The 27,760-nt window shown below is 43.5% G+C and overlaps 1 protein-coding gene and 1 non-coding gene across 6 annotated transcripts in view; one reads left to right on the plus strand and one right to left on the minus strand.

The window, feature by feature from the left end:
- The window catches only part of KHDRBS3 (KH RNA binding domain containing, signal transduction associated 3), a 190,236-nt gene that overhangs the window by 115,619 nt on the left and 46,857 nt on the right, over positions 1 to 27,760 (plus strand). For all 5 annotated transcript variants that reach the window (XM_019823178.3, XM_023248662.2, XM_023248659.2 and 2 more), the window contains exon 6: positions 6,094 to 6,289. In XM_019823178.3, coding sequence (XP_019678737.1) covers positions 6,094 to 6,289 — 196 coding nt within the window. The remainder of the gene's footprint in view (positions 1 to 6,093; positions 6,290 to 27,760) is intronic.
- Positions 3,408 to 3,510, minus strand: LOC111558639. Its single transcript, XR_002739720.1, has one exon. It is a non-coding gene; the product is annotated as a U6 spliceosomal RNA (small nuclear RNA).

Here is a 27,760-nt window from a genome sequence, read left to right on the forward strand (position 1 = left end):
CATCTTGCATACCGGGATCGGCCATTTCTCCAAGGAGCCGTGGTTCCTTTTGTTGGAGATCGGTATCAGAGACCAGAGCTGGGTGCTGGTTCTGCTTGCTGCTGCTGGGATGTCCTTGCGTCCAAGCCCTCTTAGCTGTCAGAGCGAGGAAACGTGTATGCTACGAGGCCACGTGTGTATACACATCTGTGCATATTTCTGCGATTCACTGTCTGTATCTATAGTAAATGAATCAAGAGTTCATACTAACGTGTCCACTTCTAATCCATTGCCTTTATTGCCCACTCTAGCCTCTGTCCCTTGCTTACCTATAACCTTCACTCCAACATGGTGTGGCTTCCATCATCGTCCATCCAGTGCACATGCATAGTGTCTCAGAATCGTACGTGCACCTGCGCCCCTTCTTGTGGGAAATAACTCTGTCACCTAGAGCAGTGCTTACATACAGCTTTTTTTGCCTTTAACTTAGAAACTTCACTCGTTTCTAAATTCATTTTTCCTCTCAACTTCAGAACGGTGTTTTTTTTATGTTTTTTTTTTAAGTTTGTTTATTTAGAGAGAGAGAGCAAGTGAACAGGGAAGAGGCAGAGAGAGAGAGAGAGAGAGAGAGAGAATTCCAAGCAGTCTCCATGAGTAGCCTGACACAGGGCTTGATCTCATAAACCGTGAGATCATGACCTGAGCCAAAATCAGGAATCTGATGCTCAACTGAGCAACCAGACACCCCCATGAGGGTGTTTTATATGTTTTTAATATAGTTCACATGTTTTGTCACATTTAGCATTCCATCCTAAACCCTCAATTTCCTAAATTATATATATATAATTTATATATATATGTTTTTTTGTTTGTTTTTTGTTTTTTTTTTAGTTTGCATACATTAAAGTTCACTCTTTGTGATACAAAGTTTTGTGGGTTTTGACAAATTCTTTGTCACCTATCCACCATTTCAGCATCCAACAAAATAGTTTCATCCCCGTAAAGTGTTCCTACTGCTTTACCTGTTCAACCTTCCCTCTTCCCCTGAACCTATGTCCGCCACTGATTATTTGTTTTAACTCATCAGTGTAGTTTTTTTTCTTTCCCAGTACGCCATATAATTGGAATCATACGATACGTAGCCTTTTGAGATTGGATTCTTTCATGTAGAAACATTTTAGATTCATCCATATTGTTTCCTGGTTTGTGAGCTCATTTCTCTTTATTGCAAATAATACTCCCATTGTACACGTGCACCCTAGCTTGCTTATCCATTCACCCCTTTTTTTCGGAGGGGGGGGTCAGGGAAAACCTTTAATTGATTTACTTGAGTTCATACAAGTTAAGCAAAATTCCTAGAGAGGAGCTTTCCTCTAGAAGATTCTTATTTTTCTTTTTAGTACTTTTTCCATCAAAATAAATTATAAAATATCAAACTTGTTTTTAGTATATAATTTATTGTCAAGTTAGCTAACATACAGTGTATATACAGTGTGCTCTTGGCTTTTGGAGTCCCGTGATTCATCGCTTACATGCGACACCCAGTGCTCATCCCAAGTGCCCTCAATGTCCATCACCCATTTTCCCTGCCCTCCCCACCTGCATCAACCCCCAGTTTGTTCTGTGTATTTACGAGTCTCTTATGGTTTGCCTCCCTCTCTGTTTATAATTTTTACCCTATGACCCAGCAATAGCACTGCTAGGAATTTACCCAAAGGATACAAGGAGTGCTGATTCATAATGGCACATGTACCCCAATGTTTATAGCAGCACTATCAACAATAGCCAAATTGTGAAAAGATCTCAAATGTCCATTAACTGATGAATGTAGATTGTCCTTTTAAAGGGCATAAAGCTGCAGTAAACATTCCTGTGCAGGTTTTTGTGTGGAAGTAAATTTTCAAATCAGGTGGGTAAGTACCTAGGAATACAGTTGCCAGATTGTGTGGTAAGATCTCATTTAGCTTTGTAAGAAAGTGCCAAACTGTCTTCCTCTTCTGTGTGCCCATGAGCAATGCATGAGAGCACCTTTCCTTCACATCCTCACCATCAGTTGGTGTATTCAGTTTTTTGATTTTATTATTCAAATAGATATGTTTTAATTTTCAGTTCCCTAGTGACAAATGATATAGAACATTTGGCTATTTGCCATCTGTATAACTTCTCCAGTGGGCTGTCTGTTCTTTTACCCATTTTTAAATTGGGTTTTCTTACTGAGCTTTAAAAGTTCTTTATATATTTTGGATACAGGTTTGTTGTTGTTGTTGTTTTTTTTTTATCAGATATATGTTTTGCAAATATTTTCTCCCTTTCTGTGATTTGTCTCTTCATCTCTTAACAGTGTCTTTCTCAGAACAGAAGTTTTTAATTTTAAGAAAGTCCAATTTACCATAGATTATATCACAGATTCTGCTTTTCATATGGTATCCAAAAACTCATCAAACCAAACCCACGTTGATTTCTTCTGAATTTTCTTCTACAAGTTTTATATTTTACATAGAGGTATAAAATCCATTTTGAACAGAGAGGAAGGCAAACCATAAGAGACTCTTAAATACAGAGAACAAACTGAGGGTTGATGGGGGGCTGGGGGGAGGAAAGGGGGAGTGGAAAGTGGGTGATGGGCGTTGAGGAGGGCACTTGTTGAGATGAGCACTGGGTGTCATATGTAAGCAATGAATCACGGGAATCTACCAAGAGCATGCTTGACACACTGTATGTCAGCTAACTTGACAACACATTATATTTAAAAAAAATAAGCAAAATCCATTTTGAGGTAATTTTTGTGAAGGATGTGTCTGGGTTCTTTTCTCTTTTTTTATTTTTTATTTTTATTTTTTTTTTTGAGGCCTATGGATATCCATTTGTTTTAGCACCATTTGGTGAAAAGACTTGTTTTTCCATTGAATTGTCTCTGTTCCTTGGTCAGTAGTCACTTGACTGCATTTCTTTGGATCAGTGTCAGGGCTGTCTTTGGTTCCGTTGTTCTGTGTGTCTGTTTTTCCATCAATACTTAACTATCTTGATTACCGTAGCTTTATGATAAGTCTTTTCTGGGTCTTGCCTTTCTGCGTATTCTCTAGAATACGTTTGTCAGTCTACAGTGTGGCTCTCTGGGATTTTGATTGGGATTACACTGAGTCTATAGGTCGAGCTGGGAAGAATTGGCAAGAATTGACTCTAACAACGATTACGCATGGGATTATTCTCCTTTGATTTATTTCATCACAGTTTTATGGTTTTCTACATAGAACACTTGTACATATTTTGTTAGATATGTACTAAACCATTTCTTTTGTTGCTTTAATAAATGCTATTATGTATTTTTTTAAAGACTTTACTGTTTTAGAGCAATTTTGGGTCCACAGCAAAATTGGTAGGAAGGTATAGATATTTCCCATAGGCCCCTTGCCCACACACATGCATAGGAAAATCTGAAACACTTCACAAATTGGTATGTCATTCTCGAGCAGGGACTGGGCTAATCTTCTCTGTATTGTTCCAATTTTAGGATATACCTTGCAAAAATGAGTACTGTAAAATATATATGAGTATATGTTGTTGACTTACTAGCTTTGTATTCCAAGACCTTGTTTTTATGCTTATTAATAAACTCTAGGAGGGGGCACCTGAGTGGCTCAGTCATTTAAGCATCTGACTCTTGATTTCAGCCCAGGTCGTGATCTCGCAGTCATGGAATCAAGCCCCGGATTCATTCATTCATTCATTCATTCATTCTCTGTCTCTGTCTCTTTCTCTCTCTCTGCCTCTCTCTGCCTCTCCCCTGCTCACATGTGTGTGCAGGCACTCACTCTTTCCCAAAAATAAATAAATAAACATAAAAAAAATAAACTCTAGGAGTTTTTGGCTGCTTTGTTTTATTTTGTTATGGTTGATTCTTTGGGGATTTTCACATAGAAATTATGTCACCTGTAAATAAAATTTTATTCTTCTTCCACAATCTTACAAGTTTTATTCCTTTTTATTGAATTAGGACTTCCAGTACACGTTGAATAGGAGTAGTAAGGGTGGCCACCCTTGCCTTGTTCCCAGTCCTAAGGGGAAAGTATTCATTTTGTCACCATTCAGTATGATAGTAGCTGTAGGTTTTTGTAGATTTTTTTTCAACTTGAGGAAATTTTCTTCTTCCTACTTTGCTGATTTTTTTCATGAATTGGTATTGCATTTTGTTAGATGCTTTTTCTGCTCTTTATGATTATATGATTTTTTTTTTTTTTTAAGCCTTGTTGATGTGGTCGATCACATTGGTTTCCTAGTGTTGAACTCGCCTTACATACCTGGAATAAATCCCATTTGGTCATGGTTTATAATTTTTTGATATATTGTTGGATTTAATTTGCTACTATTTTTGAGGAATTGTACACCTTTGTTCTTAAAAAGATCATGATTTATGGGTTGTTGTTGTTTTTCTCCCCCCCCCCCCCCATTTCTTAAAGTCTTTAATGGCTTTGGTTATCAGAGAGCCTTATCCTTGTTCCCCCTTGGATGACATATCTCTTCTTGGGGAGGTCAGATATCAGCTAGGCCAGTTCTGTGACATCCTCTCTAGACCCCCATGTTCCCCCCACCCAACCCTCTGGCCAGTTGTGGCTCCCAGAAGGGGACTTAGAAAAAAGATCTTGAGAGGTGCCTCCTCTGCTAGGTCCCCACCAGGGTTCAGGACTAAGCAGAGACCGCAGAGACCAGTTACTTCTGTCCTCCCCATTGGCCCAGTGTCTGAGTAGTAATGCAGGAGTAATTTCAGGAGGCACTTGCAATGACCAGCTTCATAGAAGGAGTTAAGGAAGTATTCCCTCTGATTTTTATTTTTTGGAAGAGATTGTAGAGAACTGATATTCTTTCTTTCTTTAATATATGAAAGAATTCATTCAGTGAATTCCATTGGAGTCTGGTGCTTTTTTTTTAAGATTATTACTCTTTTATTAAAGTTCTTTAATAGATATTTCAGATTATTTAATTATCTACTTGTGGGATTTAGTTGTTTGTATATTTCAAGGAACTGGTGCATTTCATCTAAGTTAACACATTTCTTGAGCCTAAAATTGTTTCTAATCTTCCTTTCGTATCCTTTAATGTCCTTGGGGTCAGTAGTGATGACCCTCTTTCATTTCTGATACTGTTTATTTTTCTTGTTTAGCACATCTAGAGGTTTATCAATTTTATTGAACCTTTCAAAGAACCAGCTTTTGGTTTTGTTAATTTTCTCTGTTAAGTCTTTAGCAGTGTATTTGCGATCCCAATGAAACTAAAGAAGGAGATAGGAGATGCGCAGGCAGCCATGTTATCTATGACAGTTCTCTTTATTTGGGGGATGTTGTCCGTGGGAGATGGATGAGGCCAAATCTTTTATTCTCTGTCTTAGCCTCATTTTTCTGTCATTTCTTCATAGACCTTGCACATTTTCTCAGGTTTTTGCTTTTTTGGGCTATTCTTGGTACAGCCTCCTTCCTTGCTCTCTGACTTGAAATCTCATATTTTATGTTAGAAATACATAAATACACATGTTGAATTCTACTTCAGAAAGTATCTGTTTATTCAGCTTGAGAAGGGTGTTTAACAAAAAAAGAATGGTATTTTAAATTACTCTGTGGTAGATACCTTATTTGGGAAGGTACATTTAATTTTCTCTTTCATGGCACTCTGATGTATATTTTGGTCCCTAGCTTTGCTAGTTATGTGTTCTCAGTTTGAAGATCTCTCCAGCCTCAGTTTCCTTGTTGATAGATAAGCAGAATGCAGCCCAGCTCATAGTATTGGCATGGAGGCTGGATGTGACCCCGGCCTGGGTCCCGAGTGGATGCAGCCTTCCCAGATGTCCATAGCTTCCTACTCTGTATTTTAGCCAGAAATTGAGTCTTGGGGATGCTTTGATGTTATTATATTTATCACTGCTGGATAAGCTGCCTAAGTGACTTGGCTTCCTTTTGGTAGATAGCTGTTTCTCATTTGCTTTAGTTTTTACTTTGTGTGTGGTTTCCTTGTTTCTTTTTACAGAAATATGGGACATTGATTTTTCTGAGGTATAAATGCATGTGAACCATGGAATGGTAGAGACTATGATGAAGATTGCTAACTTGACCCTCTTGCTTACAGGGGAAGGGGAGGAGTCACAGCCCGGCCAGTTGGAGTTGGTGTACCACGAGGGACGCCGGCTTCCAGAGGGGTCCTTTCCACCCGAGGGCCAGTGAGTCGGGGAAGAGGGCTTCTCACTCCCAGAGCAAGAGGAGTGCCCCCAACTGGGTACAGACCTCCGCCGCCACCCCCAACACAAGAGACCTACGGAGATTATGTAAGTGAAGGTGTCATGTGATTGACGCAATCCTCACATAGCATTGCATGTTGTAACCAGCGGCCCCCCTTACCTTGTTGTGGTTCTTGAACATTCCACCTCAGTTCAGCAAACATTTATCGAGTGCTAAATAAGATGTGGTACTTGAAGTATAAGAAATGAAAAAGAAATAATCTCTTAGATCAGGTAGCTTACAGCTAAGATAGGGAAGATGAATTGGGGCCAGTGGGAAGGTTCAAGACCAGGATCAAGGAGACACGCTATCGAGCTCTTACAGGACTTTAAAGTAACATTTATTCATAGTCCACTCCAGATTGCCTCTGAGTAACCCAATCATTTAAAAAATAATCACTTCCACATACCAAGTTGTTTTCACCCTCAAGTGTTTCCTCTGAAGGGCTGCTGCTGAATATGGATTCATAGTTGAAATGTTTTTCAGCAAAGAAAACAAAAGTTCCCAATTTTTTTATATTAATGCAAATTAGTTTTTCCACTTACCATTCAATAATTCTTTGATATGGTTCATAGACTTAACATAAGAGAAAGAAAATATATCCGTGAAAACTGGGTGGAGGGGAAGGGCAGAGGAGTCTTTTAATAAGAATACAACCCGCCTGGGATTCTTCCTCTGACCTCTGAGTTTAACATAAATAAGGAAAATAAGTAGTGGATAGATGTTTCTTATTACTGGCTGAAAGTATTAAAGAAAAATGCATGAGCTGTTGTCAAGGAAAGAGAGGCGGTGACGAGGCTAAAAGCAAGAGCCGATGGGCTCTCATGTTTTAAGTCAGGGAAATTTCTTGCTGGGTGCTCAGCACCCCTTTGCACGGTGTCTAAAAGTCTGCATTAACTCTCTGGGCCACAGACAACATCTGCAGCTTGGTCCACAGCCACTGGAAAGAGCAGTCTTCGCCCTGGGCGAACTGAACTTTTTGTAATTCCCTGAATATGCTGTGTCCTCTCAGGCTTCCAGAGCTTTCCTCGTGCTGCTTTCTCTGCCTAGAATCTCATCTCGTACTTCCTGTCTGTCTTGCTAGACCTAGCTCAGCTCTCATGAGGGGAATTCAGAGGAGGTGGGAGCTGATGTATTGAGTGTTACTGCTGAGGTCATGTGTCTCAGTCACGTGTCTCTTTCCCACCTACACAACGACTTCTGGAGGGGCAGGGACTGTTAGCTTCTGTCTCTCTATACCTGGCAGAGAGTGGCTCCTGGGAACTCAGCGAATTATCCTCAACAAATAAATCCCACGGTACTTTCGCCATTTTGCTGTTCAGTTGGAGAAGGACGTGGCCTCCACTTCTTCTCCTTGTTTTCCTTACAGTTTGACATGTTCCTGTTTCCCAGTATTCCCACCAAATGACAGTAATCATCATGCCTCAAGCTCTCCCACAAATGCAGAGTGCCTTGCAAATAGCAGAGACTACAAAGGGAAGAAAGTGCTATTCAGTTTCTCTTAGTAGGGCCTGTGTCTTTGGTTTCCCAGCTCAGCTTACGTTGAGTTCTCTCAGGTTTGGATTAATGGGGTTCTGGCTGGATGGTGCTGCCGTAATTGTCAGGCAGAGGGTGTGGAAAACCCGGATCCTGGGCCCACTGCACCATCCATGTGGTATGAGTCAGGCAAGGTCCTTGTGTGGCTTCATAATCACATTTCAGAAAGAGCTGTTGCCTTCTTCCCACGCATTACTTCACCTTTCCGCTCAAGAAGATCTACTGAATTCCTGCTGTGTGAACGAGACGCATGTCCTCTCTCTCAGTGTGTACACCCCAGTCAGTCTGGAATGAAATTAGGAGCGACTGGGTGGCTCAGTCTGTTAAGTATCTGACTCTCGATTTGGGTTCAGGTCACGATCTCCCAGTTCGTGAGACCGAGTCCCGCATCAGGCTCTGTGTTGGCAGCGGGGAGCCTGTTGGAGAGTCTCTCTCCCCCTTGCTCTCTGCCCCTTCCCTGCTTGTGTTCACACAAGCTCTCTCTCTCACTCAAAATAAATAATTAAAAAAAAATGATTTATAGGATGAAATTAGATGAATACAGATAAATATTTCTTGAAAGGCTCAAGTCCAGGGGAGGAAAGGGAGGGAGAAATTTAAGGCACTTGTTTCTTTTTCTATCTGTAGCTCTGATTTTTGTTGATAAATGAACAAATGGGAAAGGCATTGTAACGATTGTTCTGAAAAGTACCGTCTTGCGTTAATTCGCCCCCCTTTCCATTCACTGCAGTGGATGATGGGACAGGGGCCGTGCAGAAGGACACTTGTGTGCTTTCAGGAGAAGACAGGGCTGGAGAGCTTGTAGGAGAAAGGTGGCCTTCACTGTTCGGCTGCCCCCCCTCGCCTGGCCCTCGTCCAGGCACTAACTGTCACCGCGGCCGCAGTTCCAACATGGTTGCCTTTCTGCCACGCGACAGTGTTGCCTTCAAATAACCGATGACCACGTTTGCTGTCTTGGTTTGAATTTGCCTGGAGTGTGGCCCTGGCGGTTTCATCAAGTTCATGCAGTAACTCTTGCACACGTGACTGCTTTGAGAGTGTGCTGTAGGTGGTGGAGTAGGACACACACACAAAAGAAATACAGCTGATGCTCGACCAACACAGGTTTGGACTGCATGGGTCCAGCCATGTGTGGATTTTCCTGATAATTACAGTACATTACTGTAAGTGTATTTTCTCTTCCTTATGATTTTCTTAATGATACCTTCTTTTCTCTGGGTTACTTTATCGTAAGAGTACAGTATATAATACACACAACATACAAAGTATGTGCTAATCAACTCTTTCTGTTATTGGTAAGACTTCTGGTCAGCAGTAGGCTATTTATTAGTAGTTAGAGTTTTGAATTTTTTGTAATTTTTATTTTTGAGAGAGAGAGAGAGAGAGAGTGCAAGCAGGGGAGGGAAAGAGGGAGAGGGAGACAAGACACAGAATCTGAAGCAGGCTCCAGGCTCTGAGCTGTCAGCACAGGACCCGACACGGGGCTCGAACCCATGAATTGCGAGATCATGACCTGAGCCGAAGTCAAACGCTTAACTGACCAAGCCACCCAGGCACCCCCATTAGTTAGGTTTTTGGGTGGTCAGATGTTACGCACACATATTTTCAACTGCATGGGGTCAACGCTGCTTACCTCACATTGCTCAGGGGTCAGCTGCACTATCCTGAGTGCACTTGCTTCCTCGAATTGAATTACTTCCATGAAGAGTTTAGATTATGTACTATACCTTTCTCTCTTAATTTGTATCTGTTGCTCTTGGGAATACTTACTGAAGTTCATAGCCAAGAACAAGGATTTTCCATGTCTCCCCTAGCATTTTACAAGCCCTCCACGGTGTTACAGTGAAAGCTTCAGTAGCTGGACGCTGTGCACAGCCAACAGTGTTGGGGTCTGGTGTGAGGAGGAGATAGCCTCCTTGCCTCACGGCGTGTGCTTTTGACCCCTCTTCGTTTCCTCACCTGACTTGAATTTAATTTCTTACTTCCACTCCCTCTAAATACAGCCTTGCAGCATCTGGCATATTCCCAGACATTGGCCGTTGGTCCCGTTTGAAATCCTGAAGATTAATCACAACATGCTTAGCTTTGGAGCATGAGAAGGGGAAAGCAATCATAATTTTAAAGGAGGAAATTTGTTTGCTTGTAGGATTTTAGATTAAGTGGGTGCACCGAAAGATACCCAACTTAGAAAGCGTAGGATCCTGTAACCGCCTCAAGTAGTTAATTCATTCATGTGGCAAGTGAGAAGGTTGAAGTTAGTCTTTAAGACAATTATCCCATCGAACTAGAATGATCATAAATTAGCTTCTAACCTCCGAGAGTATGGATCCCTCACTTGCATTCACCTTTATATTCCCAGCACCTGATGTGTATCTGGCACATAGGAGGTCTTTAATAAATGTTTGCTGAATGAATGAATGAATGAATGAATGAATGAATGAATGAATGTTCTCAAGACTGAGTTTTTAAAAATTGCCACGGTGTGGAGAACCCACCCAAGATGCCTCCTGTGTGGTTTTCGTTTTTACTCATTTAGCAGTTTATAGAGAACTTAATTATTAGCAGACAGCTCTATAATGCAGTCATTAGTTAGTATACATCTGTTTCTCAGAAGATTATAAACTTCTAGGGAAAACACCGTGTCTCTTAACTGATGTCTAGACACTAGCATAGTTTTTGGCACATTGTACACACTAAGTAAATCTTTACTGGATTAGAGACCTGGTAAATTTTCCTAATGAGGGTGACCATTGATCTTTTCCAAGTCATTACTGTAACCTTCCGGTGGGAAGAAGTATGATAGTTGGCATTTGAAAAAACATCTTGCCTCAGTTATCCTTGTCTTCTGGTGTTCAAAGGGCAGTTACAGGTAACAACGAGAGAAGACTGGTTCTGTGTGTAGCTCCTGAGTCACATGCTAAAGATCTCCTCTCAGTAGAAGAACGAACTTTCCAGAGTGATGGGATAGGATATTTAACGAGAAACCACTCTCCACAGGGCACTTTCCTATATGTCATGTCATGTTCTCGTGGCCACTCAGTGAGATATTAGGGTCCTATTGTACAAATGAGAATTTAGGGTTGGGGAAGTTAAATGTCTTGCCCAAAGTCACGTGGGTGATAAAGGAGGCACAGAGGCGGGATTCCAAATTCAAGGCCTGTCTTCTCTCCCCAACAGTCAGTGTTTTATCAAAAACTCTACCAGCTGGGATTATAGGCTGTTCTCATCTTTGGAGAAGAATGTGGCACGTTACCCTCCTTAGGAGTGTGGGGGTGATGGGTGACCCCTGTGACCCCTTTCAGGGTAATCAGCCCCTGGTCTTAAGCTACCATAGGTAGATGAGTGGAAATTGAGAATAATTAGGAAGAATGGGATGGGCTTAGGATTTTTAAAAATAATCAACAGCAATATTATCCTATTTATTGGCAAAAAGAAAAGTATTTTTTGTTAAGAGTTTCAGAGCATCTGTAACTCTTGAAAAAAGACTTGTCATTCCTTGGGAACTCAGAAGTGCAAGTTCTAAAGTCTTCTTTGCAATACATTCTTCGTGATAAATGCTTTATTTCCGTCAATTTGTTTGGTTGTATCTAACCAATTCAATTTGCTTTTCATTTTAACTTCCATTTAACATTAGTATTGGAGGCCGTCGTGTCCAGAATAAAAGGCAAAAACGTTGCTTATTTAAACAAAAAAGGGGGTAGAATCCTGTTCATTCAGATCCTGCCACAGCTGCTGCTGTTTTGAGAAAACACGCGTGTCAGTCCCGAAAACCCGCCGTATTCTTCAGAGTACGTGCCCTGCAGTGAAAGATTCCAACTTTGTGTTAGGCTCAAAACTCCGTGAATGATGTATGTTACAATTTTTAGTGAGTGCTTGCAGTATGCTGGTTTTAAGAATATGCCTGATAAGGGGCACCTGGGTGGCTGAGTCAGTTGAGCGTCTGACTTCGGCTCAGGTCATGATCTCGTGGTCTGTGAGTTCGAGCCCCACGTTGGGCTCTATGCTGACAGCTCAGATATGCTGATACCTGGAGCCTGCTTCGGATTCTGTGTCTCCCTCTCTCTCTGCCCCTCCCCCGCTCATGCTCTGTCTCTCTCTCTCTCTCTCACTCTCTCTCTGTCAAAAATAAATAAACATTAAAAAAAAAAATGATTAGCCCCAGTGAGAAAGCCTGATAATGTGAAGGTATTTCCTTGTCAAAATGTGCCTATTGAAATTTGATTTTTCTCACGGTGTGTTTGTGAAGATACTTGATCATTTGTAATATCATCTGAGCCGACTCTTCTTCATCACAATCCCTATCACCAAATATTCCCTGAGTATGCGTCCTTGAGAAGAACATCCATCAGCAAGTAGGTTTGTTGGGCCGGGGAAGATTTTTGTGACAGGAGTGCAGGTGACACACGGTAGCCCCTTGTGTGGAACAGGCCAGCTCACCATCGGTGAGACCAGATCCTTCTGTCCCCGAGTGCTGGTCTTTTAAGAAAACAAGACAATTCAACATGATTAGCTTTTTTTTTTTTTCCCCAGAAAAGGAGAAAACAGATAATGGATATGTTTTCAACCATTTGAGTATAAATTGGGACCTTCTCCACTTTTAACTTCATAAAATCAGACATCATTACTGTCTGTAACTTCTCAGCTCTTTTTTGAGAACAAGAAGCACCTCTTCCCCAAAACGACATTGATTCATTAGTTGTGTCCAAATAATTAAATAACTGGTAATTAGTATAACCCAGAATATATTCAAAGAGGGCACTGTAACGATTCAAAATGTTGGTATAATTATGCGCAAGGACATGTGATGCGTCCTGGCAGAGCCCAAGTTGCATATGAATTTCTAGAATGAAACTGTTTTTGATAAATTACTTCAGGCTCCGCGTGCCAAGCAAACACACAATCCAAGTAGGTGCGTGTTCCGTAAACACTCAGCGCCTTTTACCATCTCTGAACAGTGTCGTCCGTTGCCGTGATCTCCCCCAACATTTGTATGTTAACAGCGACTGGATCTAAATCTCCAAGCCAGGCCTCTCCCTTGCACACCCTGCCCCACGGTGTCCGCTTCCTGTGTCCTCTCTCCCTGCGTGCGTGCCCACGGCGCTGTCACAGCTGTGGTCTGGGCCAGCCCGGAGGCTTACGGAGGCAGGTCGTGGTGGAGGCGCCGCCACACCCCCAGGCTCTGGGCTGTCACCCGCGCCTCTTCGTCGTTCCCTGTAATCAGACAGCGAGCCAGGTCTTCTCACGTAGCTGTTCGGTCTCCAGCTCCTCCCATGACGGCGGCTTTAGTGAAGGTGCTGGCCCTCCTTAGGAGATCTCCCTCCCTCCCAGCCTCCAGATCACCCCAGTGGGTGACCGCACCCACTTCCCCAACCTGCCGCCGTCTGTCTGCGGTGCCGCCCTTGGTCTTCATGTCGCCCTTGGCACTCCCTTTAAATCTCTGTCCACTCCTGTGTTTCCTTCCACCCAACACATGGTCCTCTTTCAGTAAATGCTGGTTGCTCAGATGGACACACGAATGCACGTACAGACAGACCTGTTGACGATTGCCGTAGCCTGCTTAGTCGCACCTTTGCCCAAAGCCTTGTCCTAGTTCTGGTTATTTCCCTTAAATAATGTATTATTCATACTCCTTCTAGAATACGTTCTAGTATCTGTAGTCTGATAATGCTACTGCCTGCCAGCTCCAGAACGTAAAAACTAGTTTAGAATTTTAAAAGGATAAGTGTGAGATGCTGCTCAGTGACCTCCGAAGGCCTTCTTGAGTGTCCTGCCTGACTGTTCAGCCTGCTAACCCTCTGCTGTCCCCACGTGACCATTTCACGTTCTGTGGGTATCTGTTGTGGTTCCCTCAGCACAGCAGGGACTTGAACGCTTTGCATGTGCTGTTGATTCTCTTCGAATGCCTTTCTTGTTTTGTCCACGCACACACTCTTTTGACTGTTTATTCTCCTGTTGTGAAGCCTTCCTGGTCCTGATCAGACACTGTTAGTGGCATCTTTGGTGCGCTTTAGACCTACCTCTGTGTCTGCTTGCTCGTTTTTGTCTCCAGTAGACTGTGGATTTCTTGAGGGCAGGAACTGTCTTTTCTTTTACTTCCCTCCCCTTCCCCTTCCATCTTTGTTTGTGCAGAGCCTGTCACAGGGCCTGACATTTTAGAGATAATAAATAAACATGCAGAGGCTGGCCTTTATTACTGCCAACTAATTGTGTCATTTCATGTGTCCCATGCACTGTTACACATACTTAGTGAAGTAAAATTAAGTATCTCAAGCCAATTTTAGCAAACATAACATGGCTCATTTAGTGAACTAATGTGAAAGAATACAGTTTGATAAAGAGAATGTTATTCTGACAGGTGCAATACATACTTGGTTTCTTATCCCCCTTCTTATCAGTATCACCATTGTTTCCTTCTTATGCAAAGTGTTTAATCCTTTTGGGCTTTAGTGTCTGTAACTGCTAAGTACAGGTGAGGGTACTTGACCGAACAAATGAGCAGGTTAGGTCAGACACTGGCCTGACTTCCTTTCCAACTTCAGAATTCTGTAATTGATTGTTTTCTGAAACTTACTTGGTTCCCAGTGTCACCCTAGAGAAGCTTTTTCTAAGGAGGAATTACATTTTCATAAAATAGAAATCTTGATACTAAAAAGAAATAAACAAACAGAATAAACAAAGCAAACTAAATTTTAATGAGAGAAGCTAAAAGTGAAAGTGAGTGGCTCTGAGTCTTTTGAATTCTAGAACGGACGTTTTGGAAAATGTTTTAAAAAATGAGATTTCTTTTTCCAAAGGCATACTCACTATTCAAGATGTATAAACTCAAATTGTCTTAGAAATTTTAATCATATTATTTTCCAACTCAGTGAATTATGGCTGTGTCTGCCATCTATTTATTCATAGGAACTATGTGCCATTCGGTGATATCCCAGTGTCCTCATGTGTAATCATTCTGAGTCTTGGAGGCTTAGTTGATGGCTTGATCACCTTTAAAGGTAAACGTGGGAGGGCACTCTAGATGAAGTCCTACAACTTTACCAGAATATGGAAGCTCTCCGCAGGCACTTGATATGCTCGGATTATCCAGCTGAGCTGTGGGCTGAACAGAATGTGGAATTGTCCAGCATTGCCCCTGTGATGCGGCAGTGCCTCTTTGAGAGAGGCGAGGGGAGGCCCGGCAGACCAAGGGCTCTCAGGGAGCCTGTGCTCTGCCCTGGAGACAGGCCTTGAAATGAGGAGGTAGAGCTTCTCGATCCTGTCTTACTGCAGCTGCTGTCGGGTGCTTCCTCATAGGCCATCTGCCAATAGTTAACTTAATCCAGGTTTAAAAAGTCAGAGACAGTTTTGAATGGGAGCAGGAATCTAAACCTCATGTTTTGCAAGCACACATGTCTTTTCTGCCCATTCTCTGGCACCGCGACTCATTAGAGCTGTGGAAGATGAAACTTGCTTTAAGGGAAACGCGGCTGGGGTGCCCGGGTGGGTCAGTCGGTCGGGCTTCCCACTTCGGCTCAGGTCACGATCTCGCGGTCTGGGGGTTCGAGCCCCGCGTCGGAATCTGTGCAGACAGCTCGGAGCCTGGAGCCTGCTTCGGATTCTGCGTCTCCCTCTCTCTCTGTCCCTCCCCCGCTCGTGCTCTGTCTCTCTGTTGCTCTCTCAAAAATAAATAAACATTAAAAAAGATTATTAAAAAAAAAGAGAGAGAAACCCTGCTACTACCATAGTCGGTGTCTTCCTCCATAACATGGCGGCACAGGGCTGCTGGAAGAATCAACTCTTCTAAATTTTTGGTGACCAGACACATCAGTAAAGGCCTTTGGGGAAAATCAAATACAGTATATTTTTTAAAGGTACATGTAATTCTTGAGGATAGATTTTGTTTTAAAGACTCCATGAAGCCATACCCCTCGTTCTTTGGAGAGCTCACCTGAAGTTTTGATTACATGACTAGTTTGGGGACTTCAGTTACAGAAGACGGTTGTACATTTTCCCAATGCAGTGACGACTGGCATAATTTTGTGACAGTTAACTAATCTCTAAATTGTTTCAATTATCTTGTTTTCCATAGTGAGAAATTTAATTAAAACAGAGTACAGATTGCGAAAAGGTTATTTATGAAAATGCATTTTAAATGTGAATTGAAAAGCCTAGGGACACCTTTTTATTTTAGATGAAGAGATGAAGGTTCTATAATTTTTTACATCCATTTTACCAGAAGCAAGAATAAGAGCCACATGCAATTTACTTGAAATGTCTATCAGGAACTTCACAACCCGATCTCTTCCCTAAGTTGCTTGAAACGGTGACCTATTTTGGAAACGTAAAACTTTGGGAAGTGATTTCAGATTTTAAACTTATGTATTTAGAGGGGTTTTTTGTTTCTTTGTTTTTTTTTCCCCCCTTTTTCTCTGTACTTTAAACAAAACAACCAAAAGTATTTTATATAAGAGCCTGGGCTCTGGAGTGACAGCGTCACAATGGCGTGGGAGCACATTTTGCCTCTGTAACTAGGCTCGCCCATCCGAGTTCGTGAGCGATGACGGTTGTATCTGTGCTACTGTGATAGAGGTGTCCTGTCCCTCAGGGGAATCAGGGCTGAGGCGGGGAGGGGACTTTAGAAGCGTTGGAATGGACCTCTCTTATCAGGGATCACCTACAAGAACCTGCCGTCTTGGTTGTATCGTTCTCCTCACGCCTGAACGTTCACTGAGCTGCATCCATTGACCTCATTCCTTGCCATCAAGCAGATCAAGGTCTAGGAAGGAACACCATTATCACCCCTGACTTTGAATCTTCCCATAATCCCCTACCTGTTTCAGGTGGTGGTTTTCTGTGGATACACCCTGTGGATCCCTGTGTGTACACCCTATTTAAAATACTTTTCTTAGAACAATGTGATCACTCTTTTATTCATATAATTACTCCCATTACATTTTAAGTTATGGATGATAGGTGCATGCCTTTTTATCCACAGGGCCCAGCATGTAGTAAGTAATCAATATTCGCTTGCTTGATACAGGGGGGAAAAAAAGATCATAGGATATGACACCTATAATTGACTTACATACAGAATATTTCAAGAGGACCAGTGAAGGGATACGATGTGCTTGATGGAATGTGGAAAGACTTTCTGGAGGAGACGGCAAACCAAGCAGGGACGGGTGCTCACAGCATTCAGGCAGGGAGAGCTAGAAGGATTTCCACAAGGACTGGACGTGCTGTTCACATCCATACACGTACGGGAGGCGGTATGTGCAGGGACAGCCAGCAGAGGGGCGGCAGTGCTGGGTTATTGATGAGGTTTATTATCATCTTTATACCTTTGTATTCAGTTTGTTGACAGAGTATGAGGTACACAACAGGACATGGAATGTTGGAAGATATTTCAGGGCTAAAGCAGTTTAAAATAAAACACATTGTCAGGTTGGGTAACACAAGTGGACAGCCAGCTGGCCATCCAGATACGGCCTCATAGTGTGACACCATCCTGGCGAGTTGATTACATATACGGTCCGACCCTTGCTGTTTATAGGGACAAGCGATATGTGTATCATCATAGCTACAAACAGAGGCAGGACTCAAGCTGAATAGATTCAGATCTTTGCTGTGTCTTCAATTGCTGTGTAATTTTGGGTGAGTCGCTTCTCTGCTCTGTGCCTCAGTCCCTGATTCCTAAATGGGAACGTCAGTGCTTCTCACATGGGCTGTTATTGAAGATTAGACAAATTAACATATGGAAAGTATTTCAAGTGGTGCCTGGTACAGAAAAAGTGGTATGTGAGTAATTTTGTTGTTCGCTCAGAAATGTAATTCTTCAGCTGACCAAGTAGCTCTGTCTTTCAGGGCAGACCCTTGCTAAATGTGCCCCGGACATTAATACAGTAGTTGCTCTTTATCTCTGGGGGTTATGTTCCAAGACCCCCAGGGGATGCCTGAGACCTCAGATGGTATTAAACGATACGGTTCCTATGTTTTTTTCCATACATATGTATCCATGATTAAGTTTGATGTAGGAATTAGGCACAGTAAGAGATGAACACCAATAACTATAATAAGATAAACAGCTATTGCAGTACGCTGTAATAAAAGTATGTGAATGTGGTCTTTCTCTCAAAATATCTTACCGCGCTGTCCTCGGCCTTCTTCCTGTGAGGACAGGAGATGATGAAAGGCCTGCGCCAGGAGGTGGAGTAGAGCAAGGGGCATGAGACAGGTGTTGGGACGCAGCGTGAACTTGCTGTTGACGTGACGACGGGTCACGAGGTGGACGAGCTGCCTTCGGACTCTAGTGGACGTAGGAAACCATGACCACGGAGAGGGAAACCTTGGATAGGTGGGGATTGCTGCGTATGATAAACACAAGATCCGGTACTCTTCACACCGTCCAGAATAACTAAAAAGATAATCACAAGTGCTAATGAGAATGGGGTGCGGTGGGAATTCTCATCTGCCCCTGTAGGAAGGTGAATTGATATAACGACTTCGGAAAAATATTCGGCACCCCCCATTAGAACCGAGCACACGCTTCCCTAAGACCCAGCGACGCTGCTCCCGGGACCCGCTCAACAGAGGTGTGTGCAGAGATGCGCCACAGGACATGTGAAAGAGCCGCGCAGGCAAAAACTAGAAAGAAGCGAAATACCCACCCACACAAGGGTGGGTGAGCACGGGGTGGTGTGATGAAACAGACCAGAATTTTCAAGCAGCGAAACGGAACCAACCGTGGCCACGTCCGGCAGCGTGGACACATCGCACACGTAACGGTGGGTGAGAGAAACGTGGCGTGAGGTAGTAGTGAGTCTGGTTCTGTTTCTATAAAGCTCCATGGCAGGCAAACCCCAGGGTTGGTGTTGGAATCCAGGACGGTGGTTCCTGCGGGGGGAGACGCTGTCGTGACTGAGGACGTGTGCAGGGGGTGTGTCTGGGGGGATGTTGATGTTCCGGTCCTTGATCCTGGTGCCGGTTACATGGCTGTGGTTACTTGGTGACAATTCACCGAGCTGCACGCTTAGGGTTTGTAGCTTTTAATGCCTTGTTTTTATGCTTGAATAAAAGGTTTTTAAAATATGACCAGTTTGTGTATGAGGAATGCTATGGTAGACAGAGCAGATACTCTTGTGTATAACAGAACAGTAGCTCCTCCTGGAAACATACCTGCTATTAGGCCAGGTGATAATTTGAGGATTTCCCAGAAATCTAAGCAAGGAGAAATCTTAGTGCTGACGTTATACAGCTCTGATAGTATGGGCCTTATATTTTCATTGTGGGGAAGCCGTGCGTTGTGCGTTAAGTGTGCCTTTCTGTGGACCGGGGGGTCCTTTCTTCTTCACGGTGACCCTAGAGTCACCTGATGCCTCTCTCCTGGCCAGTTGTCGCTCACACAGGGGCCATCTTCTCACTGAGAAGAGTACGTGAATAGATCCGTAACTGTCGATTATTCATTCACTTATCCGTTCGTTCAGAAAGCATCTATTGACTGTTTCCTCCTGCAGGCACTGCAGGACATCGTAGGCAAAAAGGGCAGGTGCCCTGTTCTCAGGAAGACTACATTTCAGGGGTTGGGGGGCGGGGGTTTGGAGGGGGTCGTAATCAAATAAATCCTGAGTATTGGTGAGAATCCACCCCAGACCCTCTTGCTAAGAATGACCAGGAAAGGTAAAACAAAAGCAGGAAACAGAAAACATCTTCGAAGGTTTGTAAAAGCAGACACAGCACAAACAAAAAATACTGGCCAACCTCTTGACGAAAATGAAAGGCAAAGCAGGCAGCTCAGCATTTCTGCCTGGTTTTGCCCGCGAGGCAGCCTTTCTCAACTGGGGTTCCTCATCTGAGTCTCGGAACAGAGAAATTGATGGCCCGGAAGTGCTGGCATTCCAGATACACAGGAGGGAAGTGGGGTCACTTACACACAGCAGACACCTTAGGGCACCGGGCTCCATTCTCTGGGAGACCCTGGTTGAGAGGGCCTGTGATGGCTTCTGCCGGTTCCCTAAGAGGCGGCCGAGAAGCTGAACTGAACTGGGGTTTGGGAAGGCTAAAAAAACTGGAGTTTAGGCCCCCGGATTTGGATGCAGAGGGTTGGTGAGCCCTAGGCTTTGCCTTGGAGCTCAGAAAAGCACTCCCACGGGACGCTTTCTGATCGTCCCAGTCCCTTGTGGGTTAAGGTTAAGCCGGAATCGCTAATTATCCTGTCCTCCCACCCAAAGCAAATATAAATTGTCTCTGGAGAAATGCGTAGTATAGGCTTTGATAAATTATTTCTGTAACTTTTCATATATAATTACAAATTGAAGCCACCAAAATAAAAAGCTAAAGAAAAAAACGAGAGAGAGAGAAAGTAGATTCAGATAGCAGATACAAATTTTAAAGTAACTCTGTTCTTTAAAATCAAGGAGTTAAAAGGTAAGATTGGTTGTTGAAGCAGACAACTGGAAAATACAGACAACAGATACTCTAAAGCTGTAAAATGCAGGAAAGAACTAAGTTAATGGTTTTCAGCAAATTAGACGCAGATGAAGGAAGAAATACTGTCGTGGAAGTCAGGTCAGTGGAGCAGAAAGACAGACCTTGGTCGCCACGGAAACTCTCCCGAGGCCCAGAAGCCTCTGGCGGCACCTCCTTCGCTTCAAGCCACACGGGCCCCAGGTGACCTGGCGACCGTCCTCCCTCCGACTCTCTCCACCTTGCTGTCTCTACCTCAGGACCTTTGTGCTTGTTTTTCATTCCGCCTGAAATAGCCCTCTCCCCCTCAAACACATCTGCTTAAACAGCTTCTCGCTTCCTTCCCGTGTCCTCCTCAGTCCCTGCTGAGTCCTTGCCCACAGCCCCTCCAGCTGCCCCCAGGTCTCAAGCCTCCCCCACCTCTCACTGTGCTAACCTACTGTCCTTGTGATGGCTGGTTTTGTTTGTCTGCTTCCCCCTGGGAATGGAGGCCCCAGGGGGACAGAGACTTTGTTTTGTTTGTTCAGTACTGTATCCCTAATGCTTACAGCAGTGCCTGGCACACAGTAGGCATTCAACAAATGCCCCCCACCCCTGTCCCGGGAGAGCGGACGAATTGACATGAAAATCTTCAGCATGATGTGCGTGGTGTGGAGTTGATAAAATATAGTAATTCCCCTTTCTTCCATCTTCATGGGATTTTTCGTTTTCTTTAATTTTCGATATACAGCCTTCCCTTGTTTGTGGAATTTCTGGGTTAACCTCTTTGTTATCTTATTTTCCTTTATTGTATTTTCGAGCACCTTGTCAATTCCGAACGAACATGATTCTGTCTCGGTTCGGTGGCCTGAGAGCTGGAGAGTCTTTCTGAGAGTCGCTGACCTGGCTGTGTTTTCACAGGCTGCGTTCAAGTATGGCTAGAAGCGCCGCAGATCGCGGGGAGCCCCTTCTCTGTCCAGAACCATGCAGCTCCTACAAGCATTTGCTGAACGCATATGCACATGCTGCAGTTTTAGACAAAGTTTTAAGAATTTATCACGTTCTACAAGAGACAAATACCTGGAGAGCTCTGATGTTTCTCTGGCCTAATAGCTTGAAACTGTTAAAAGGGATAGATCTTTAAATAAAACTGCCTTTATTGGGCAGGCCCTGTGCCAATCAGCTTTCATATGTGCTTTTTGGTTAATCTATCCACAACCATCAGGAATAGCCAGAACATGGATTATGATGCCATTTGACAAATTATAAAATTGAGGTTGAGGAGGATAGGTGATTTTCCCAAAGCCACACAGCTAGTAAGAGGCAGAGCTGGAACTTGAACACAGGCATCAGACTCCAAAGACCGATAGGGAGAATTTGTAAGATTCCAGTAGAAGTGGCATAGTATTTTCCTCATAGCCATAAACGAACACCTAAGGACGTGATTGGATTGTTGAGTTAATGGTGTTTTATTTAAATGATTATGGAAAAGATTCTTATATAGAATTGTTATTAATACTGTGATTTTTGTCCTTAATGATAACCTGTTTTGGTGATATGTTCGTGGTCATTGGTGATACTTGACAAGAATATTAGTACTCAGAACGCAGGGAAAATGCAGTTCTCAAAAGACTGTTTTTAGCTTAATGTTTGTTTAATAAACTCAATCATTATAAGACTATAGATTTTAATAAGCTTTAGTACTGTATTATGAATGAAAACTTTCTGCATTTGGAAATGACCAGATATCACCCTAATTGGAGTGAGGTGTTATGTAGGGTAATTGTTTCCTTTTAAAAGGGCTCAAAACCAAAACATTACTTTTAAAATCACTTACTGTCTTTTGTGAATTCTTCTGTTTAAAATGGCTTTTCCCAGCTTAAATGTTATGCTTGATTTTGCTTGTGACAGAAATAGAATTAAAAATAGGCCATGCCGTTTCCTTTATCCTGGAAAATCTCTTCTTTTCAAAAGCGAGATTTCTTTGGTATTTGGCCATGTGTCAGTTGGAGTTTTATAGGTCGGGTACGCAAACGAAGACTTTCTACCTGTGGGAGAACATGTTTCTCCTCCCGTAGCTCTGGCGTCTACCAAATGTCCAGGTCACCCGGTCAGTTAAACTCCACGTAGACATCTTCATCATCAGAGATAAAAAACTCAGAGGCATAGCTTATTGAATAAGTAGGTTTTCTCTATTGAGGCAAGAATTTATATTGATATACATTTACCTCTTGTCCAAGTTTGCTGTTTTGAATAATGTAGTGCTGACTTTCAGAAATAGAACACAGGGTTTTGAAAGGGAATTTTTTCTCTGAGGATAGGGAATGCAAGAGTGGTGGTAATATTTGACAGAAGAATTCAGGTGAGGTCTCGTCAAAATCCATCATATTTTAATCAGTATTGCATTTTATCCTACGCTGTCTCTTTTATTTGCGTTTATCCTAAAGAAGCTCTATTTCCTGCCACTTGGCCTGTAGCTAATTTTTGTTGTCATTCATTCGTTCATTCAGTACGGTCACTGTAAGCCTCCTATGTGCCAGACGTTGACAATACAAGGGAACGAGCAAGGCCTTGGCCGTACCCTTAAGGACCTCGCAGACTCATAGGGAAGAAGGGAGGCAGAGGGGTAATTCGAGGTCCCTCGTGTAAGCAAGTTATCAGTGATCATGGAAGCACAGAGGGGTGAAATTTCAGCCTGCTGTCTTCTGTTGGAAAGCCTAAAAAGGGGATGTCAGAAAGAACCGCAGGTACAAAGAATTTGCAGCGTGAAACGGCAAGGCTTCTTCTGGGTCCTCAGGGAGGTGTGGAAGCTCGTCCTGTGCTGTCTCGGGTAAGTTGCTAGGCAAGACGGTGAGAGGCTTAGGAATTTGTTCCTTATTTTGTAGGAACAGGAGGGGTGGAAATTGGAGATTTGTATGCAGGGAAGCAGCACACTCAGATGAGCATTTTGGTGGATAATTCTGGAGGAAGGTTTAGGGTTTAGATAAGGAAGCTCTTCCAGGCAGATGAGTTAGAATATTGTACTAGTCCAGCTGAGAACTTCTGGATGATTCTAACGCAGTTAGTTACCTTAGGAATAGAGTCGGGGGCGGGGGGGGGGGGTACGTACGAGGGAGGCTGAGGAGATAAAGGCTTCCTGCCAGGCAGAATGGTCGGTGGGAGGGGAAGGCGAGAGGCACGGGCTCTGTCCAGGTGAAGGTGCCTTCAGAGCCTCGTGCAGACCAGCGGTTTGTTAGCATCTCATGAGGGCGGTGTCTCCTGTGCTGCGCATTTGCAGGTCCAGAGCCCTGTTTGAAAAGTGCAGCGAAGGAGATGAAACGTCTGTGCTTGCATTTTAATGATGTCCGGGAGCTCTCTTAAGCTTCTCCCAGAGCAAATGCATTAGGTTCTTAGCATAAACAAGTTCATAAACGCCCGCTGTCTTTGCGTGGGGTCACGGAGGAGTGGCCCTGGGAGGGCATAGGTGAAGGCACGCTCGGGCAGGAGACGGGACCGGGAGGGGGTGGGTCTGGCACGCTTTTTCCTCTGCAGGCACTCCGTCCAGCAATCGAATGAGCATTGATTTATCGAGCTATCCTTCCTGCGCTCCAGGCCCTGCCCCCACCCTGTGTGAAAGAATAAGCAAGACACAATCCGTGTTCACAACAGCGGGGGAGGCCAGGAGCCAGTCATTGCCACACACTCAGCGGAGGTGTGTGTGTCCGATCCGACCTGGGCGTCACACGGGTGTGACAGACGCTGGTTTCATGGGACTGAGAAGATACAGTAGGAGAGGAGAGTCCTTTGAGCCTCGCCGTGAGAAATTTCTTCAGAGATGGGTGGTCACAGACTTGTAGGGAGCAGCACACAAACCGGTCGTAATTATTGCCCTTGGGCTCAGGACACATGGCAGAAAATGAGGACAACGTGTTGCCTGGGGCCATGTCACAAGGGCCAGTGTTCTCTAGGAGAAAATACACACGTGTGAGAAATTACACAGAGATTTCAGGTGTGAAGACAGTTGTTTGACATGTCTGAGCGCTGCCCCCAGGGACCTAGTGAGTTCCCCCTCCCAGGTCCTGGCAGGCTTTGTAGAGTCTGAGGTTAGCTGGGTGATTGAACTAAATCCGTGTATCCCCTCTATACTAGATTTATGGTTCTACCCGATCGCATGTTAACTTGTAACGGACAACGCATTCACTGTTTTTTAAAATTCCTGCCTTGGCCTCAGAAAAATCTAAAGAGGAACTTCTTCCAGGTGTGTGGGATGGTTTAGTGTTGGTCTGGCTGTATTTCATGGACGCGAGACACACAAAAAGCTTCCATGCTGTTCTGCCATCTTGCCCCCCCCACAAGAGGAATTTCTTTTTTTTTTTTTTAATTTTTTTTCAACGTTTATTTATTTCTGGGACAGAGAGAGAGCATGAACGGGGGAGGGGCAGAGAGAGAGGGAGACACAGAATCGGAAACAGGCTCCAGGCTCCGAGCCATCAGCCCAGAGCCTGACGCGGGGCTCGAACTCAGGGACCGCGAGATCGTGACCTGGCTGAAGTCGGACGCTTAACCGACTGCGCCACCCAGGCGCCCCAAGAGGAATTTCTTAATATTCAAACGATATGAGTAAGAAAACAAGCAACAAGTAGTTGGAAACAGTAAGCGCATTCAGAAAAAAAGGGGGGCTGCTGACCCCCAGATCAGTCCTCAGACAAAGAGCCTAATGTTAAGGGACTCTTACCCATCCCCCCGCCCTGCCTTTCCTCATCATGGCAACCAACACGGAGTCCTTTCCGATTAAGCCCCCAATTGTTGTCTGCCAGTGACTTCATCTGTTGCCTGCAGCAAGGTGGCAGATGGTCCCCAAGAATCCCCTCTACCCCCCCCTCCTAGAAACTTCCGAATGTATTTGCACCCACACTCAGCTTTTCCTCCTCTCCTGGCACCTCCTCCTTCACACTTGCCACAGCTCTCAGGTGCTGTCCCTTGAATAGAGAGCAGAAGTGCGTCCCTCTGGCCAGATCCACCTGTGAAATCATCACGAAAGAAATCATGTGAGGACTGCAAATTTAATCTTTTCAAATCTTCAGTGTAAAAACATGAAAGTCAATTAATTCAATGACCTAAACCATTTGAAAATTCAAATAAATTTCTAGCATTGTAACATCTGATGGAATAATTGAACAAGGCATGAGTCTGTAAGGCTAAAAGCGTAGTATAGCACTTCACATTTTCGTTTTTGAAGAAAGTTCCAGTCACTTACAATCTCGATTCTTTAAATAAGCTTAGAAGTAGAATTCCTAACCTGGTGAAGCCATATTCTTCCCAAGCTACGAGCAAATTACTGACGAAACCGTGAGCTCCACATTGCCAGACTGCCCAGTGCCGTGACCTAGGTAACAAGCCCTCCAGATCCACCCTTGCCGTTCCATTCCCCCACCCCGGTACCCGAGAACGAGTTCTAAACCATAAGGTGGATCGTGTCACTCAGAGCCCCAACCCACGCACCGTGACTGGGCCATTCACTAACCGCTTCATGGGATTCTCTGTTTCCTTGCTCTCCATTCTTCCACTGGCATCCTGCAGGGTACCCACAAGAAGCCGTTGGCTTTCCTGGACAAGGAAGGTTCTCAGGTGTCTGTACCTCCACTCTTCTGCACCTGCTGTCCATTCTGCCGAATTCTTATTTTTCGTGCCCGTTTCCAGGACCTTTGCTTTTCCCTGCTTTTGAAACTAAATGCTGGCGTTGGCATTTCTGACAGTTTTCCCTGTCCCTTCCCGCTCCCTGCTGGGCAGTTCTGTGCCACCTCAGTGCACAGCGCCACCTCGCCTTTGCCACGGCATTTGACATGTAGCATTATCAGTATCTCTTTAGTGGCCTGTCCCCTCTCTCGCGCCACCTTATGCCAGAGTACTCACTAGACAGTGGTGCTCCTTTTCAGTCCATGGTGCTGACAGAGTGCCAGGAACAGGGTAGGCACCAAGTGGAGGTTTGGGTTTTTAATTTAACAATAATACTCCTGGGGCGCGTGGGTGGCTCAGTTGGTTAAGCGTCTGACTTGAGCTCAGGTCATGATCTCACCACTAGTGAGGTCAAGCCCCGCAGCAGGCTCTGTGCTGCCAGCTCAGAGCCTGGGGCCTGCTTCCAATTCTGTGTCTCCCTCTCTCTCTGCCCCTGTCCCGCTCACACTCTGTCTCTTTCTCTCAAAAGTAAACAAACGTTAAAAAAATTAAAAATCTTACTCTTTCCATTAGGAACACCGGCTTCTTTTAATTGATTAATTCACCAGAATTATCAGTAATACCTGCCTCATACGACTTACCTCATTATTAAAATCATATCAGTTTTGTTTTTGTTTTGTCCGTATCTTGTCTGATAGCTTTCTCCTTCTTGCGTTGGTCTTTGGAAGATCACCAAATTACTAATCCACCTTTAGGTACTATGGGGAACATGATGGTTTGTATATTGTGTGCTAACTGTCCTTCACTTTTATTCTTCCTCTGCCCCTGTAGCATATTCTGTTCTATCTTCTGTGAGAAGTACCGGACACATAGCTGTTCAACAAATATTAAGTTCCTCCTTTGTGAAAAAATATTAAAAAATTACGTGATCATGTAGAAAATGTATATGCCTTATTCCTGCAAAGACAGTACGATCTCTTAGTATTGATACTCATGTTACAAGATGGAACACATTATAATATAACTTCCTATTTAGATATTTATGTTTTCCTAAGCCAAGTAAATTGAGGTTTAGTATTTAATAGATGCTTATGAAGAGAGAATAACTAAGGTAATCACTTTAAAATCAATTATTTGGCTCATACCCTCTCATACAGTGGCTTCTGGTGTTCTTCCTCTGTTGTATAATTTTAGAAATACAGGACAGAGGTCTCCATGAGTAATGCTTTAGTAAAATAGTTAATTATATGCTATACTTCATAAAGTTCTTAATATAGGTCAGGCATTTTGCTGGAATATGTACATATATGTGTATATATAATTTCTCATCCTTTCAAAATACTTAAGGGATTCACAGGTGACAGGTAAAGAAACAGATTCTGAGATGTGAATGAGCCTGAGTAAAATCATCGATAGTAAATTATGGAAGCCCATCTAACTCCAGGTCCTTTCTCTTACCCCTTGGCCACTTTTCTCTGCTTCCACAGATCCGGTGGTGATCGTTAAATTGATTAGCATTGATAATACCGATGTTCCAAAATACTTAGATGTTATTTTCAGGCTCATTTAAATATTAAATAAATACCAATGAAGCCCAAAGTCATTATGTAATTGACTAACACCAGAAACTTAGTAATCAGTTTTAGGGTAGGATTCACACGTTCATGGACATAGATGTCATTGTAATATATCCAATTTTATCTTACAAAATGACCATTTCTCTAGACCTTTTTGAATTCCACGGTGCTTTTAAAATAACCATTGTGTGCTTGTTATTTTATCTGCAGAATGTCCTCAGTTTGAAGTCTGTCTCCATAGAACTAAGGAAGATGGCTTTTGCTCTTGCTGGGTTTTCTTTTTATTGTTGAGTTGTAAGAGCTCTTTTTATATTCTGAATATTAGACCAT

The sequence above is a fragment of the Felis catus genome, chromosome F2 (genome assembly GCF_018350175.1).
Source record: "Felis catus isolate Fca126 chromosome F2, F.catus_Fca126_mat1.0, whole genome shotgun sequence".
Taxonomy (NCBI): Eukaryota; Metazoa; Chordata; class Mammalia; order Carnivora; family Felidae; genus Felis; species Felis catus.